This window comes from Salarias fasciatus, chromosome 6 (genome assembly GCF_902148845.1).
Source record: "Salarias fasciatus chromosome 6, fSalaFa1.1, whole genome shotgun sequence".
Classification (NCBI taxonomy): domain Eukaryota; kingdom Metazoa; phylum Chordata; class Actinopteri; order Blenniiformes; family Blenniidae; genus Salarias; species Salarias fasciatus.
Window position 1 is genome coordinate 28,613,977 of NC_043750.1, and position 15,794 is coordinate 28,629,770.

Consider the following 15,794-nt stretch of genomic DNA (forward strand, 5'->3'; position numbering starts at 1 on the left):
AACTATGAAGTTTCAATGCAAATCAAATTCATCTACCAGTTTGTTCCAAATTGAATTTATTGCACATTTTCAGATTAGATTTTTTAAAACTACTCAAGAAATCAAACTGGTACAGTTTGATACAGGCTTATTTTTCATTTCTCCTTCAAAAATGTACCCAAAAATAGACAGAAACTTAAGGGAATTTTGAAATGAATACTTTCTCAACCCTGTAACTGGCCTTTCGTTGATAAATATTCAGGTTATCATCATCAAACTTATCAACTCTCATGAATACCAGCTGTGTCATGTTGCTGCATTATTAGCGATTGTTTCTTTCTTTTAAATAGAGGTGGTAAAATCACCACATCAAGTCTTGTCATTTTAATGTGTAGTGGGCTTTGTTTTCAGATTTGTGACTTTTGAAATCATATTTTCACATTTTGAATGACTCATTCATCTTAAAAGAAGTGTGACATCTTTCAACCGGAACAGTAACATCTTTAAATAAAACAAAGATCAAGCTCTCTGTATTTTTGCAGACAAAGGGTAAAATTCTCAACTATACTTCAACATTGAGGTCACATGACAATGATTAACACAAAAGAGGAAGAATTCAATGTCTGTCATGAACAGCTGATGTCTGGATTGTTTTACAGCAGTTTTGGTTTCACACGTCAGAGAAGGAAAGTCAAATTAAACCAGTTTCAGTGGAAATATTGTGCATAATGTTCATTCTGCTGCTGCCTTCTTATAGTAGGTGTAGCAACCAGTAATGAGAGCTAATAATGTAATCCAGTGCCCATACTAAGAGAATATTTCAACTATTTTTGTAATAACATTTTAAAAATAATCTAATACATTATTACACTAAGGACTAGCTTTTAAGAGAAAAAAAGTATTGCCAATATTGTAATAATGCATTGCATTTCTTGAAAATAATAGCTTCTTGTAGGTGTTGTGCAGTTTGCTTATCAAAAATAGACATTGTGGATGGGACAGTCATATTTATTCATAGGAGATACACACTCAGCAACGCTCTCAACAATGATACTAAAATAATCATTTGCCTTTTTATTACATTACTGAATGTTATTACATTACATTACCTGATATAATCTCCTGCATCCCATCATAAAGCTGCTCACTTCTCTGTTTTTCCCAAAGGAAAAGTCCCTGACTCTGCTGTTGTCTCTGCTGCGGTAGTCATGTGATGATCCAGACACTAGATGGCGCTACCTGTAAAGATACTTGTTTTTCTGTGAACACGTTTTATTACTTCAACAGTTTTTCTCCTTCATGGTTTTTTTTTTTCAAGTACACATACTTGTCATGTAGTGTATTTTTAATGGAAGAACAAAGGCTTTGTCTCACGAACCTCCTCTTTTGTCTGAATTCAGTCACACATGTCAAATTTACTTTGTTACTGTTATCTTGTGCTTTTTAGTTTGTTTCAGTTGTTTTAACTTCTGTTTTCATGACTTTATTCTGTCTACATATATTTTAGCAAAAATAACAAAAATAATTTACTCTTTGTTTTTCAAATACCTGAAACAATTTTATGTCTTCAATTTTCATTTAATACATTTCTAACTTTTTGTGTAACTCATTGTGGCTATTCATTTGATTAAAAAAAAAAAAAAACACGCTTTGGCCTTCAAATGAAATCATAGACTATTTGCTGAAACAAATACTAATGTATTGATAATTTTTCCAGGTGTGAATATAAATGTTATGTACTATTAATTTCAAACCAACAGGATATGAAATTGACTAATAAAAGCTTTTAGAATAAAAAAAAAAACTATTACCATCGATTACAGTGCAGACTAAAGTCTGTATTATCTCCATGATATTTGTTTGACATTAATATCTTCACTGGAAATGAGCCAACCCAGTGGAACATGCTTGTTTTATACACAATTAAAAGATGCTGGAATAAGTTGCTGTGTTTGCTGCAACAAAGAACCACAAACACCAATATCAAAGAAGGCAGTCATGTCTGTGTGACTGCAGGGCAAGAAGTGAGAAGCTCCAGACGGCAGCAGAGAAACAGATGAGTTGGTTTTGAAGGCCACAGACTGGTTGAGTGATTTTGTTGGAAGAAGGCAATGTTTGTCTGGAAGGTGGTTTTTGGTTGGAGGAGGGTGGAGAAGCGCAGAGCTTCACAGACCCTCCTGAACCCACTGCAGAGCTGAGGCTGTGATTTACAGGTCGATGCTGTGGAGAAATGACATTGAATTGAGTCACGTAAAGGTTTTTTTGCAGTTTCAGCTTTATGTTTTAATTTTTTTTTACATTTGAAATCTTACATCATGTAACAGCGAACTCGCAAGCCAATGCTGTGTGGTGCTGGTGATGAACAATTGTAGAAAATGCTACAACAAAGGAAAAAAGATCAACTATAATTATCAGGATAGGCATTATTTTTGTAGTGTTTCTTACAATAGAAATAACGCCAGTATTTTTCATCAATTTCCTTTCACAAAGTCTCTCCTATTCCCTCCTAGATCACCTGATTGATGAATTTATCTCATCAATATCAAAACATATTGCAAGCAGAAAACTACTGTAAAAGACAGAATACATTTTAAATAACACAGGGATAGTACAGTAATGCTCAAGTGTGTAAAGAATGTAGTTAAGGGGAGTAAAGTCATTCAGATCATTTTTATTAACAAGTATTTAAGCGTGTGCGATTTTGGTCAGCTTTACATCACTTTGAAAGACTGTGTATTTGGAATATTAAAAATGCTTCTTTAAAGTTACTTTAAAGTCTCGAAGTACAGTCAAATTGTATTTTAACCCCTCAAAATTTCATATGATGTGTATAATTTTCAAATACATGCAGTGATGAGTGTCTTATAAAGGGGTAAATCAGACGATAGATAGGGTTTTCACACAGGGAACACACAAGTAAACACATTAACACGCCTGGTTTGACTCGTTTTCCCCTCCATACAGGCGACCTAATTGATTCTCATTTTAATTATGTTGACCCAGACTCTGTCTCTCCTCTTCCCCGGAAAACAAAACCAGCGCAGGCCGGCAGTCTGCCTCTCACACTGTGAGGATGACACCTCCGTCTCCTCGCAGAGGACCCAGTCCAGGATCCACTTTGATGTCACTCCCCCTCAAAGGAAAGGTCAAAATAATAAATGTAGGCCCAATTGATGGTTTGGCAGGGGGGCGTGGGGGGCTCGCCGCTGATTTTTGGACGAGCGCTTCCCTAAAGGCCTAATGAATTCATACAGTCAGGCACGGTCAAAGAGGAAAGCAGCGTGAGTCCTTTCTCCATGAAAAGGTTGGTCTAAATCTGCAGGCAAGGCTGGCTCCTTCTTCCCACTCCTTCACCAACACATCACCCCCTTCTTTCCCCCTCCAACGCTCACACACGCATGAATACATGCTCAGAAATAACTCCCACTTCCCTTCAAAAAAAACACCTCCGTATCATCACCGTCGTCACCTCCTCCCCACTTCCACTGTGAAGGAGAAAAGTGAACAACCATACAAAAAAACAACAAAAACCCTACTTCTAACGCTTGCTCACAGCTAGATACCTTTGGATCAAGAGTAAATAATGTTTAAATATGCCTTTGAAGACTCCTCGGGTCATCCAGGTCATGGGATATGTGTTAGTAGGTCAAAAGCAGCTGGGCTTCACTGTGTCTGTTATTATTTGACTTTGGTTTTATCTTCACAAACTCAAACCATGCTTGAATCCCTATATACTGTTCATATTTTGCGATTTCCTTACAATGAAACCACGAAGGCCAAAAACACACTCACTCTGGTGAAAAACATACTATCTTTAAATACTGTATAGCTTTATTAAGTGAATGATGATTAATCCTTTAAAAAAAGTTTTAGCAGAGTTTGTGTTTTCAAATATTCCTGCACTTATGTGAAAAAACATCTTTTAACCTGCCAATATCCATATCAGCTTATTGTGTAATTTGATGTGGATCCAGAATCAGTCACACATCTGACTCAAACTTAACCTGGAAATGCCTGAAAAAGTAGCCCCAGCACAATCTTATTAAAAAAAAAAAAAAAGAGAATTTTATAATTTACTGTGTTTTTGGTCACTTTGAGAAAAATCAGATGTCACGTTAAAAAAATCACGGTCATATTTATGTATTTAATTACATAAAAGCTACATTATTTAAAATCGCATCTGGTTGATAAGAGATGCTGTGTCTGACACTGATAATATATTGATTATATTAAATTAGATTAGATTTAATCGAATTATTTGTGGCCTTTCTAACATTTCTCCAAGCGGCTGTTTTAGTCATGATTGAGCACATTCAAACTAATGAAGCAGTAGTTGTACTTTTTGATTTTCAGCACTTTCTCCACCTCTGCTCAATGAGAGGAAACGCAGTCTGGGACTTTCCTTTCACTTTTGAAAGCTCGGCGAATCCGCTCCGACTGTCGGCAGAAGCGTGATTTCCTGCGGGGCGCCGGTCCCTGAAGCCCTCACGGCGGCGGGCAGGACGGAGCCGCTCCGGGCTGCTTCACATGCGCAGTCCTGCCGTGAATCACTCATCACCACGACAACCGGAGACCCGAGCCCTGCCACACCGGACCGAGCAGAGCAGCCGGAGCCACGGTAAGTTCCCCCTCCAGCGCCCTGCTTCGCCTTTATGCCCGAGGTTTGTTTGTTTGTTTGTTTGTTTGTTGTTTGTTTGTTTGCTCGTGCGCACGGATAGATGTGGTTGAGCGCCGTGCTGCGGAATATTTCATTCTGAGCGAGAATCACTTCTATCACAAGCTGCTGAGGAGGCTGAAAGCTGAGCTCCGGAGACCGGACGGGGAAGGCTCGGTCCCGGTTGTTCGGCTGTGTTTGGCTGCGACCCGTTCACCTGCGCTCTAATGCGCGTTAATGTAACTCCACATTATATAAGAGCCTGCGATTAAATAGGCATTGTTCATCCCGGAGGTTTTTTTTAGACATTAATCAAGTGTTGAAGTCACTTAGGAAACCTGCACAATGACAAAGAGGATAAGGATTCTGTAATTCCTGAACATTTGTTTGCTCATGTCAGCTCTCCTGCCTGTATTTGTTGCAGCAGCCCTCAATGCAGTCACTTCTTATGCATGAGCAGTGAACCCTGAAGAACTTGACAAGCACAGGTGCAGGAACTCTGCTCTTATACCTTTTTTTTTTTATTCCCCACAGCAGCCCTTCAGAAACCACCCTGCTCTGTCACACATCTCAGCCTTTTAGAGACAATTTCTATCTCTGAGCATCAATATTTTTATCTGACAGCAGATTAAATGTGACTCACTGGTAGTGGCTGTGCATTTCCTTTGCTGGACTTGTTCCCTGACTGGAGTGTGGGAACACTGAGTGTTAGACAGCAACACTCCACTCATTTGTTAATCACAGATCCAGGATGATTCATCGTACCCACACTTCTCCAACTGTGGGGAGGAGAAACGGTGGTCTGCGCAGATGACCACTTTAACCACCCACACGTGGGGAGCTATTTGCTCTTGTCATGAGTAATATAACAATTTTTGCCCAACAAACAAGTGCAGAACTTCAGAATTGTTCTATTTTTATACATGTTTTTTTTTCTTTAAGATTGCCTCCTTTCTTCTCAGTGGTGTCATTCATTCATTCATTCACAGCAGAAATAGAGGCCTCAGGAAATCAGCCTTCATCAAATACACCTTTTCTTTGCACCAGGAATGTCTTCATTAAAAAAAAAAAGGCTATAGCTCTTTGCCTCCTGGTGTGTGTATCATCACTGTGAGTCACTGGCGTCAGCAGGCGGTGGGGCCCTTTGCTTGGGGGGAGTGTTGTGTTGCAGTGTGTGGATGAGGTAAGTGGCTCCTCACCTCTTCCCTCCTCTCACTGGGACTATTTGATGAGAGCAGAGAAAATCGAAGTGCTATCAGAGCTCAGAGGCAGTCAGATTCAGATGTTGATTACAAATAATAAGGAGGAAAGACTCGGAGGAGAAGGAGATGGGGCTCAGTTCGATACGATATTACACTGAAGTTATGAAACATGTTTTCTCCAGGAGGTCGGATTGGATGAACGGGATCAAAACAGACTCCCCTGTGTCGTCTGAACGTGTCCCCAAGCTACATTGCTAATTACCATCACTTCTCTAAATTATTCACCAGGCCATTATTGAAGGAACAGCTTGGCATACTGACGCTGGAAAGCTTGATTGCTTTCTTGTTGAGTCATATAATATGTCATAGCTTATTGTTTCTTCACTCAGAACGGAGGGAAAATGTGGAGCCGCTCAGCCGAGAGGCAACACAATTTACTGCTATGCATCTCTTAAAGCATACCAATGACTTCGCTCGATCCGTTCTGCTGAACTCATGCCAAAAACTTAACAGTCGAGGGTTTAAAGGTGTAGTGTGTTATATTTTCTTGCGATATACCTGAGAAATCCCAAATGACGAAGCTCATCAGTCAATCGCAGAACAGAAACGCTGCAGAGTCACTTTTTGTCTGTTCAGTTCAAGAAAAGAAGAAGCAGCAGAAAATTTTGACTTGAGAAATCTGTCAAGTGCTGAAACTCAACAGACTGAATAATGTCTCTGAGAAAAAAGTGGCATCACTTAAAATGTATAAACTGTACCTTTTAACACTTTAAATATTGTAACTCTGTGGGCATACTTTGTTTACTGGCAAATAAGATGTCAAACATGAATTTATTCAATGTGATTTTGAGATAAAAGTCCAGCATTCTGGAGCTGTATGCTCACAGTGACCATGCTCTACGCGAAGATTCTCAATCTAATGCAGTCAAACGCCGTTCTGATTAAATTACATCACGTAAACACATTTATTTGGTTGGATCGGCTCTATCTGATTGAAGTTACAAGGTGACCGGAGGAGGGGGAGTAACCCTAGTTCTGTATTTATGTCCATGTAAATGACCCATCGCAACGCTTTAACCACATTCACAGCTTTCTGCACGTCTGTTACAAAATAATCACCAAGCAAAGCTTCGTGCGTGATGTTTGGAGTCCCGTGCAGGAGACTGAAACAAAAAACTTGCATCAAGTTCTTTGCTTAACGGCAGGATCGGGACACAGTTCGGATCTGTCCGAGAGGAACCAAACACACCTTCTGTCAAAATCACAATGAATAGGTTAAAAAAAATAAAGAGGATAAAAACAGTTCAAAAAGCAGCAATAAAAGAGTAAAAGCAGACTGAAAGGAAACTATAGGAAACAGCTCCCTTCAATCTGCTACAAAACTGTTTCCCATCAGGAAATATTTCCAACATGGAACAAGTTGCAGATGAGAAACTTACGTCCGGAAAAAATAAATGTCCTCGATAGCGATACTTCAACATTTTGGCAAATTGGCCCATTTAGCGCAATTCCTTAGTCATTTCGAACAGCACACTTACTTTTTTTGTGTGAGGGCGAGCTGTTGTTTATTCAGAGGTGAGTCGGGGAAGGTTTTCTAGACGGACACAATGGAGGTGAATGGTATTTTTTTTCCCCCTGGTCAAACTCATCAAATACAAAATCCAACAACCCCAAAACACTTTGGTGGACACGTTATAATCCGCACATTCACTACGCTGTGGAACACCAACAAATAATATTGTAGCGTTACGACACTGAAGCAAATACTGGGAACTCCTTTTTCTTTTGAAATCACTACGCCCAGATGCAAGTAGTTCCGTCTTAGCAATCTTCGCATAAACAACTCAATCTCATAATTTTGCATTAATATTTCACAGTGTAGTGAATGTGCAGATTATAACGTGTCCACCAAAGTGTTTTGGGGTTGTTGGATTTTGTATTTAATGAGTTTGACGAGGGGGACAAAAAAATACCATTCACCTCCATTGTGTCCGTCCCGAAAACCTTCCCCGACTCACCTCTGAATAAACAACAGCTCGCCCTCACAAAAAAAGTAAGTATGCTGTTCGAAATGACTAAGGAATTGCGCTAAATGGGCCAATTTGCCAAAATGTTGAAGTATCGCTTTAAGTCATCGCCATCGCATCCAGGAAAAGGATTTCATCACCCGTACGACCGCCGTCTTCGCCAAAAGGCAGAGAAGCAAGCGTGTTACAAATGAACAAAGTCACAGTGCAAAGTATCATGGGAATGATCCACTGACTGATTGGGATGAGGGTGTGATCACTTCATTCAGTGCTCATGTAAACCATACAGTCAGAAAGAATTCAGAGTGAAAATAGACGATTTGGTAAATAAAGTGATCCTCCATAACAGCACAGTGGTCAGAATCTATCACCTCAATAGAAATGTTGGTTTCTCAAACCCGCCCAGCTGTCTGAATGTGGAGTTTGCATATTTTTGATGAGTGATCTAACTTCCTGTCATAATACTTGCTTATTGAGTTCATTTACTCTGATAGGCGTGACGCTGTACTGTGTGTATTACTGTCTGTTTCTCAGTGTTAGGCCTGTCATGGTCTGACATAACCCCTCATTTCAAAGGGTGTGGCTGGACAATCGATGAGGTTCACCATCTCTGATCTTTTCTCACGTTAACATTTACTCTGTGCCATTATCATCCACACACAGAAACCTGGTGGCGGCCTTTTCACTTCCTGATGTATTTAGAAATGAACTTTCTTATGACCTGAGGACCGGTGAAAATTAGAATGTTGTTTAAATTAATCACAAACCAGTTAGGAATGTTTGGTCACAGTGTCATCCAGGAAACCTGAAGTCGAATTCAGGTTAATTTTCCTACATTTTCATGAAGTGACAATTAAAAATACCCTATCTAGGAATGAAAGGTAATAGTTCACTACTTAATGAAGAACTTAAAGTTCATCAGCATACTGTGTGTCTGAATTGTACTTACTGTTGAAAAGTTTAAAATTAACTCTTGTTTGACAACTGGAAGGTTCTGAATGACATAAAATATCTAAAGAACAAAAATATTAAATATCTGTTGAAAAAAAAATTAATGTGAGAAAAGATAATGTTAAGATTTTTATTTTCTAAATTATATTTTTTGACACCATGTTCACAGACACGCCCACCTTGCGTTCACACAGCGCCCCCTGAGTGGCTGTGGAGCCTGAAGCAGCTCTGACTGGAAAAAAGCATGATTGTCAAAATTTTTTCAGTCAAAGTAGTTTTTTAGTGAGGATGGGAGGAACATGTGGTCTGTATGTCCCTCCTTGCGCATGGAGGGATATAATATATATGCTCTATCTCCTCCTTATAATGATTAAAGCTCCTTCACAAGCAGACCTGCATTGTATTTTGTTTGCATAATATCAAACATTATTTCAGTCCGACAAATCAACGACTGTTTATATGGATGCATAAATAAAACACATTTTTTTTCCGTAATAAAGTGTATTGTCGCTCTCTCCTCATTTAAGTGATGGTTGACTAGCTTTGTTTTTCTCATTATCTTTGCCGGTTTGATTTTGTGTCCTGCCACATTTGGTTACAAAGCACCCCGTCTGAGTCACCCTGACCAGATTCGTCTCTGTCTGATATCCAGATCCGCCTGGGCGTTTTCAGGCAGCCGAGCAGCCATGGTGAAACTGGGGAGCAATCTGTCCGATAAGCTGGAGAAGCAGCCATCTGCGGACGATGGCTTCGATAACATCCCCCTCATCACACCCCTGGAGGTGAACCAGCTCCAGCAGCCTTTTGCAGACAAGGTAAGCAGAGCTGGCAGATCTGTTTATGCGTCTGACCGTTAGAATTCACATGGGAACGCCATCCTGCCTTGCACTCCACTCCACACGGCGCTGGCTGTAGTTACCTTTCCTCACCTGCCATATAGTTCAAACTTTGGCACGAGTCCACGCAACGCAGGCACCTTTTTAAAGGCATGATGTAATAAGAAAAAAAGCACTCGCTCTCATATTTATGGTTGGATGATGCACTTAGCTGCACAGGATGTTACACAAGCTGATGGTGAAGCATTAACATAAAAACACTCTGAACTCCCTGATGTCTTTCTGAGGAATCGATTAAATTGTGTATTTTTAGACGTGCAAAAACTGCTTCACACGGAACGCTTCGGACCACATCGTCCTCCGGTCATGATGCATAATTAGGAGCTTTTTCCAGGACGGTCGGAGTGACGGCGCGTTGCTGCTTTCACAGGTCATTGTGAAGACGTCCACCCAGTACCAGCTGCACCAGAAGAAGAGCAAGCTTTACATCCCCAACATTAAGAAGCTGAATATCAACTTCTACAGCGACGTCTCAGAGAAAGCAAAGGTACAACAGTCTGATTCCTGGAGATCTGAACAAATACTTGCTTTTCAGTAAGCTTGGTGATATCGTCTGTGTTTATTTTATTTTTTTTCTTGATAAAACCCAAGAAAAACCAACAATGAAGGGATTCTGCTGTGCTAACAAAATCATGAATGTAGCTCCAAATCCTATTCCATCTCGTCCCTCTGTGCCAAAGAGCTGCATTGTTGTATAAATGTCTGAGAGACAAACAGATAAGCTCCTTTATTACCAGGGAACACTGGCAGAGGAAATGCTGTTGCTCTGCAGAAAAGTGTATGTTTTAAAGTCAGGCTGAAGGTTAATGTTTGATGCTGAATGAATAACGATCTTTAGCTTTCCAACAGAACAATTTGCCAGTTTTAAATGGTTTTATCAATGTTCCAGCTTTGTGTCTTTTTGGGCTTTTTTTGCTGTATGTGACAAACAGTGAATATTTGTCAGAAATAGTGTGTTCATGTGTGTGTTGTTGCTCAGATCACAGGTTTGATCCTCATCTCTTTGGCCTTCCTGACCAGCCTGCTGCTCCTGCTCATGTACAAAGCCATGTGGTATGACCAGCTCACCTGCCCGGAGGGGTTCGTCCTAAAGGTAAGCAGAACGCGCACGTGACACACGCACGTGCATGTGTGGCACGTGCACATGGCTCGTGACACACACAGGCATACAGATGCACACGGTCATAAAAATTCTTTTCCAGAAAGTAGTTTTTACTGTAGTAGAACGTTACACTATTCCTTCCAATTAATTTCTCCATCAGCTAAACTAGGATTTCAGTGAGACTCCAATCAGTGTGAAAAACCCAGAAAACTTAAACAGGTTAGCACCTTGTATTGATGCCGTTAATTCTTTGACGGCTTAACCTTGGACAAAGTTGAGTGGTAGATGTATCGGGTGTAGGTCAGTGTTGTGTTGAGGCACAATATACTGGCAGACATGCGCGATCGCAGTGTCTCTGTGTAAATATGTCTCACTAGAATGAGTGTGGCTAAAAATTCTTGCAGCATTTCTTTTGCTCTCATATCAAAAATGCTTGATTTTGACATGGTTTTGGATTATTTCAATGGAGTGGGTTTTTTTGGTCTCTTTACCTCGTTTTTTTCTTATTTCATGAATTAAAGATGTATCAAACCGTGTTGGTTTTGCGAGCGGACGTCTCTCCATCTTCACACCTCAGTGTTTTGAGACTGGCAGACATGAGTCCTGCTGCCTCGGAGAGGGAGACTGCTGCCTGGAGGATCTACTGACCAGTTCTGACAGCAATACCAAACTGGCTGTGTGGGTGAAATAAACAGTAATTGGTTCATCCGTCTAAGATAACTGAATTTAAAATATGCTGTTTGACGTCACCAAAACTTACATTATGTTTCCAGACGTCAGACAAGTTCCCACATCAGGGCATCGTGCAAAGATTTATGTCTCCGCAACATGAGTTAAATAAGCATACACTCACGCGCCGCATAGATTGATGTGATTTACAGAAATTCAAGAATGCAGAACATTTCTATCATCTTCATGTAAGCAGCGAAAACACTTTCTCTCGGAGGCGTTTCCTTCAATCACCCTTCAACATCTCTGTCTGCGTGACGCCCACTCGCAGTACTCGCTCTGTCTCATCTGCTGTTTCCTTTTCCCTACTTCGGTTATTAGAAGAGGGTTCTCTCAAAGCGAATCTGGAAACTGAAGCTCACTGCCGCCCTGCAGCAGAGTCTCCCGGTGGAACGGAGCAGTGCCGCCACGCGTGTTAGTTAAAGAGTCTCGCAGAGGAAAATGAGAGAGTGCGAGAGACAGAGGGAAGGGGGGAGGGCGCGACGGAGCCCGCTTTCTGGTCAGGCAGAGATTGGGATGCCCGCCTGTGAATCGGAGGGGTCTTTAATTAGGACTGAGCGTGACTAAACTGTGATTAAAGGCTTAACAGTGAGGGGGGAGCGAGGAGAGCGAGGGGGGAGTCGGGGAGGACCTTCCGGCTAGGCTTTTGAAGTTTTCTCTGTTACAGTTGCTTTTGGTTTTTCTTTCTTTTTTTTTTCCCCTGCTAATTCTTTGCTGCAGACATACAAAGAGGATGGAGGGTTGCACCGCCGCCGCCGTGCCTTTAAAGCTCGACCCCTCGCTGCTAGGAGAGGTCAGGCTGTGGATCCTGCAGACTGGATAGTTCACTCATCTTTTCTAAACACACCAACACGACCAGCATCCACTTTGATTTGATTCAAATTGTCCACGATATCTTGTGGTGTAGTGGTTAGCACTGTTGCCTCACAGGGAGAAGTCCACGGGTTTGACACCAGGCCTTTTGGCGTGAAAGGCTATGTTCTCAGTGTGCGAAGTGTGGGTTTTTCTTCAGCTGCTTCAGTTTACTCCTGCATACAAAAAACTGGCCCGCGAGCTTGATCGGTCACTTGTAGGTGACAGTGAGTGTGTGTGATAGTGAGTGTTAGTGATGGTCCACAGTTAACAAGGCCTGAAGTGGTTAAACTGATATAAGATGGACCAATGGACGAAATCTTCGACAGAAAATACAAAAAAAGAAGTAATGATAAATGTTGTAAAGGATACTTCTTTCCAAGTGAGGCTTCCATTTTTAATTTAACTTGCAGACATGGGGGTTGTATAAAGTTATATCTGGTTTTCTACTAAACCTGATAAAAAAAGGAATCGGAGAAATACTGTCAGTGCATCTGTGATTTTACAATATGTTATTTAATCTTTGTTAAACACATGAACCTTACATTTAAAGTTTAAATGCATTCAGAAGGTAATTTGTGTGTATGTTGTGTTTTGTCCTTTCATGCCAATGTTCAGTTTAGTCTCTTATACACACCAGTTTACCTCATTTTTTTAATTTTGATTTTAACTTGTAGATCTCATTCATTTTTGTAAATAGTGATTTAATACTGTCTGAGAGTTTGCATATATCAACGTCACCTGTGTATATTTTCTTGATTTCAAAGACAAAAGTCAATCATGCTGCAATATTGATATCAAAGTGTTTATTTGACATTTGCTCAAGTCGTGTTCTGTCTTAGCAGCAGAAGAATCCACATGATGTTGCTCTTTATCAAAAGTCTCTCGTGTCATTGTCTTAATAACTGATTTTTTAAGAATCATAATTAACTTTAAAACATGATAGTTAGTTATCTGCATGGATTTAAAGGGTTTTCTCTCATAACACTTTGTCCTGGATTCATCTGAGTTTTACAATGAGCTGTTCCTTTGAATTTCATTACAACTATTCAACCGGGACTTGAACCAGGACTTAAACCTAACTTTTCTCATACGGCGCAACGACAAGCAGAGTCTGTGATCAGGGCTGCACGTTACCTTGAATTTCTTTAGGTCCCTGGAGCAGAAAACCAGAGCACTCATTTGCACTGGATTTTCTGACATGTCAACAACTGCAATGAGGTCTCTGTTTATGGCATCCTTTTTATTGCTTTGCACTGACGTGAAGCAGAATACAGAATCACATTTCAATGAAAAGTTAAATAAGCTGTCTATGTGTTTATGAGCTGAATGCATTCAGCAACATACAGATGTGCATACTCAAGTTTGTTAGTCACTGATTAAAAATGTATCAAATGATCTTTCAATTATAGAGAAATGCAATGATTGTTTTGTAGCAGGGTGGATTGTTTTGAGTCAGCGGGACTGAGGATGCTCCTCTCGTGTTTTGTTTGGAACAGCAGAAGCACTGTACGCCTGCAGCTCTGGAGATGTTCTACACAGAGCAGCAGCAGCAGCAGCAGCAGCAGCAGGAGGGGGTGGAGGCGGCGGAGCTGGAGCTCAGCACCAACGACTGTACGCGGTACGCTGCTCTCAGCCACCTCAACCAGGTCAAGAGGACCGGGCCCGTGATGCCATCGCCATGGTTACCAGTCATCGGCGCCCTGAAGCAGGCCGAGGTGGAAAAACAAGACGGCGAATCACTGAAAGGGGTGCTGGAGGGGGAGGAGTGAGGCATCGATGCAAGTGAAGATATAAGAGGAGAGGATTAGGATGAGAATACAGTTATTTTGTGTTTTTGGTTAGATTTTTTTTTTCATTATTACTACTGAAACAGTTGGCACGCCAAGATATTTAAAGGTATTGGAATTAATTACTGAAGTGTGTGCATGTGCGTGTGTGTGTGTGTGTGTGTGTGTGTGTGTGTGTGCGTGTGTGTGCGTGTGTGTGTGTGTGCATGTGTGTGCGTGTGTGTGTGTGTGTGTGTGTGTGTGTGTGTGTGTGTGTGTGTGGTGTGAGTTACTGTGGTTAGATGCAGGAATGTGCCTGTCTGACTTTCACAGTGTTACTGAGTCACGACTGCAGTGTGCCATCTGTGTAGTGTGTGTGTTTGTGTGTGTGTGTGTGTGTGTGTGTGTGTGTGTGTGTGTGTGTGTGTGTGTGTGTGTGTGTGTGTGTGTGTGTGTGTGTGTGTGTGTGTGGACATGATGGACACTCATAAACATGTGAGTTATGTGCTTGTAACTCATACATATCTGCATCCCTGTGCAATCTGTGCATGCCTACATGCTATTTGCGTTTGAGCTGGAGGTGAGAGGAGAGGAGTGAGACTTGCAGTGAGAATTGAATATGTCAAGTTTTTAATGAGTTGCTGTGAATTTTCTCCCCTTCGTTCTCTCTCGTTATCGCGGCGTCTTTTCATTTTATCTGAGAGCAGAACGTCTTGATTCAGCTGGAGTGAGTTGATGCCACATCTTATCTGCTCTTTTGTGAGGAAAATGTAAGGATAAAGTGCATCATCAAAATCTACTTTCACTCTTTTTTTCTTTTTTCTTAATCAAATAGAGATCATTCATGGCGATGTCGGTTTTTAATCCATACCTATTGTTGTGAGTAGAGTTATTTTTCAGAGAAGATAACATCAAACCAAGAGCAAAATGTGACCTTGGATACTTACAGGTTCCTGGTTACTCTGAAGTAACTGTCTAGACTGCATTTCTCTTCATTCGATAACTCCTGTTACATTATAACGTGAGCTACCTACTAAAGAGTTTAGATTGTATTATTAGAGACACAGTCTACATGTCTGCACACAGCTGTATGTTCATGTAGATGCAACCGAGTGTGCCCATTTTACTTGATTGTTGCTGTAAATATAGTTTTGTTGGTCAGGTTTTGATTTATGTGGCTGTAAGTATTCTGTAACGCTCGTGTAAATGAACTTGTACAGTAGACTAACGGCGGAGGTAAATCCTTATATGAATGTATCTTGTATCTGCTTTAATCCCTCATTAGATAAGTAGAATTACTGCTGATCATCATCATATAAACATTTTATTTATTCAGTGTACTAACAGCTTCTACAGTGTTTAGTCTTTATATGTACATTGTTTATTGTATTTTTATTGGAAAGTATTTTTTCCCTTTAAATTGTCAATTTTAAAGGTATTACACCTGTAAAGTAGATCTTTTAAAAATGCTGAAAACACTGTTTGTACAACTACAAATAACCCACAGCTGCCTGGTGAGTCTTGTTTTTTTTTTCCTCCGACCTATTTTCTTACGTTTAACTCAGAGTTCATTGTTCAAAAGTGGTCGTCTTATTGAGGATAGCTGTGCTGGACCAGAGTGAGATCACAGCAC

The 15,794-nt window shown here is 40.6% G+C and overlaps 1 protein-coding gene across 3 annotated transcripts; it reads left to right on the top strand.

The window, feature by feature from the left end:
* The first annotated feature begins 4,474 nt into the window (after positions 1–4,474).
* caly (calcyon neuron-specific vesicular protein) lies at positions 4,475–14,207 on the top strand. 3 transcript variants are annotated; one of them, XM_030093822.1, is made up of 5 exons: positions 4,475–4,597; positions 9,466–9,628; positions 10,080–10,196; positions 10,689–10,802; positions 13,892–14,207. In XM_030093822.1, the coding sequence occupies exons 2-5, from the start codon at positions 9,500–9,502 to the stop codon at positions 14,162–14,164; spliced, it is 633 nt and encodes a 210-aa protein (XP_029949682.1). In that variant the 5' UTR covers positions 4,475–4,597; positions 9,466–9,499; the 3' UTR covers positions 14,165–14,207. The 3 variants fall into 3 exon arrangements, with proteins under 3 accessions (XP_029949682.1, XP_029949684.1, XP_029949683.1); XM_030093824.1 differs by having other exon boundaries at positions 13,895–14,207; XM_030093823.1 differs by lacking the exon at positions 4,475–4,597 and adding an exon at positions 5,041–5,121.
* The last annotated feature ends 1,587 nt before the right edge of the window (positions 14,208–15,794 follow it).

Coding starts and splice junctions, on each gene's coding strand:
- caly (XM_030093822.1), top strand. CDS start 9,500: ATGGTGAAACTGGGGAGCAATCTGTCCGATAAGCTGGAGAAGCAGCCA. Junction 10,197..10,688: donor ACGTCTCAGAGAAAGCAAAG/GTACAACAGTCT, acceptor GTTGTTGCTCAG/ATCACAGGTTTGATCCTCAT. Junction 10,803..13,891: donor CGGAGGGGTTCGTCCTAAAG/GTAAGCAGAACG, acceptor TGTTTGGAACAG/CAGAAGCACTGTACGCCTGC.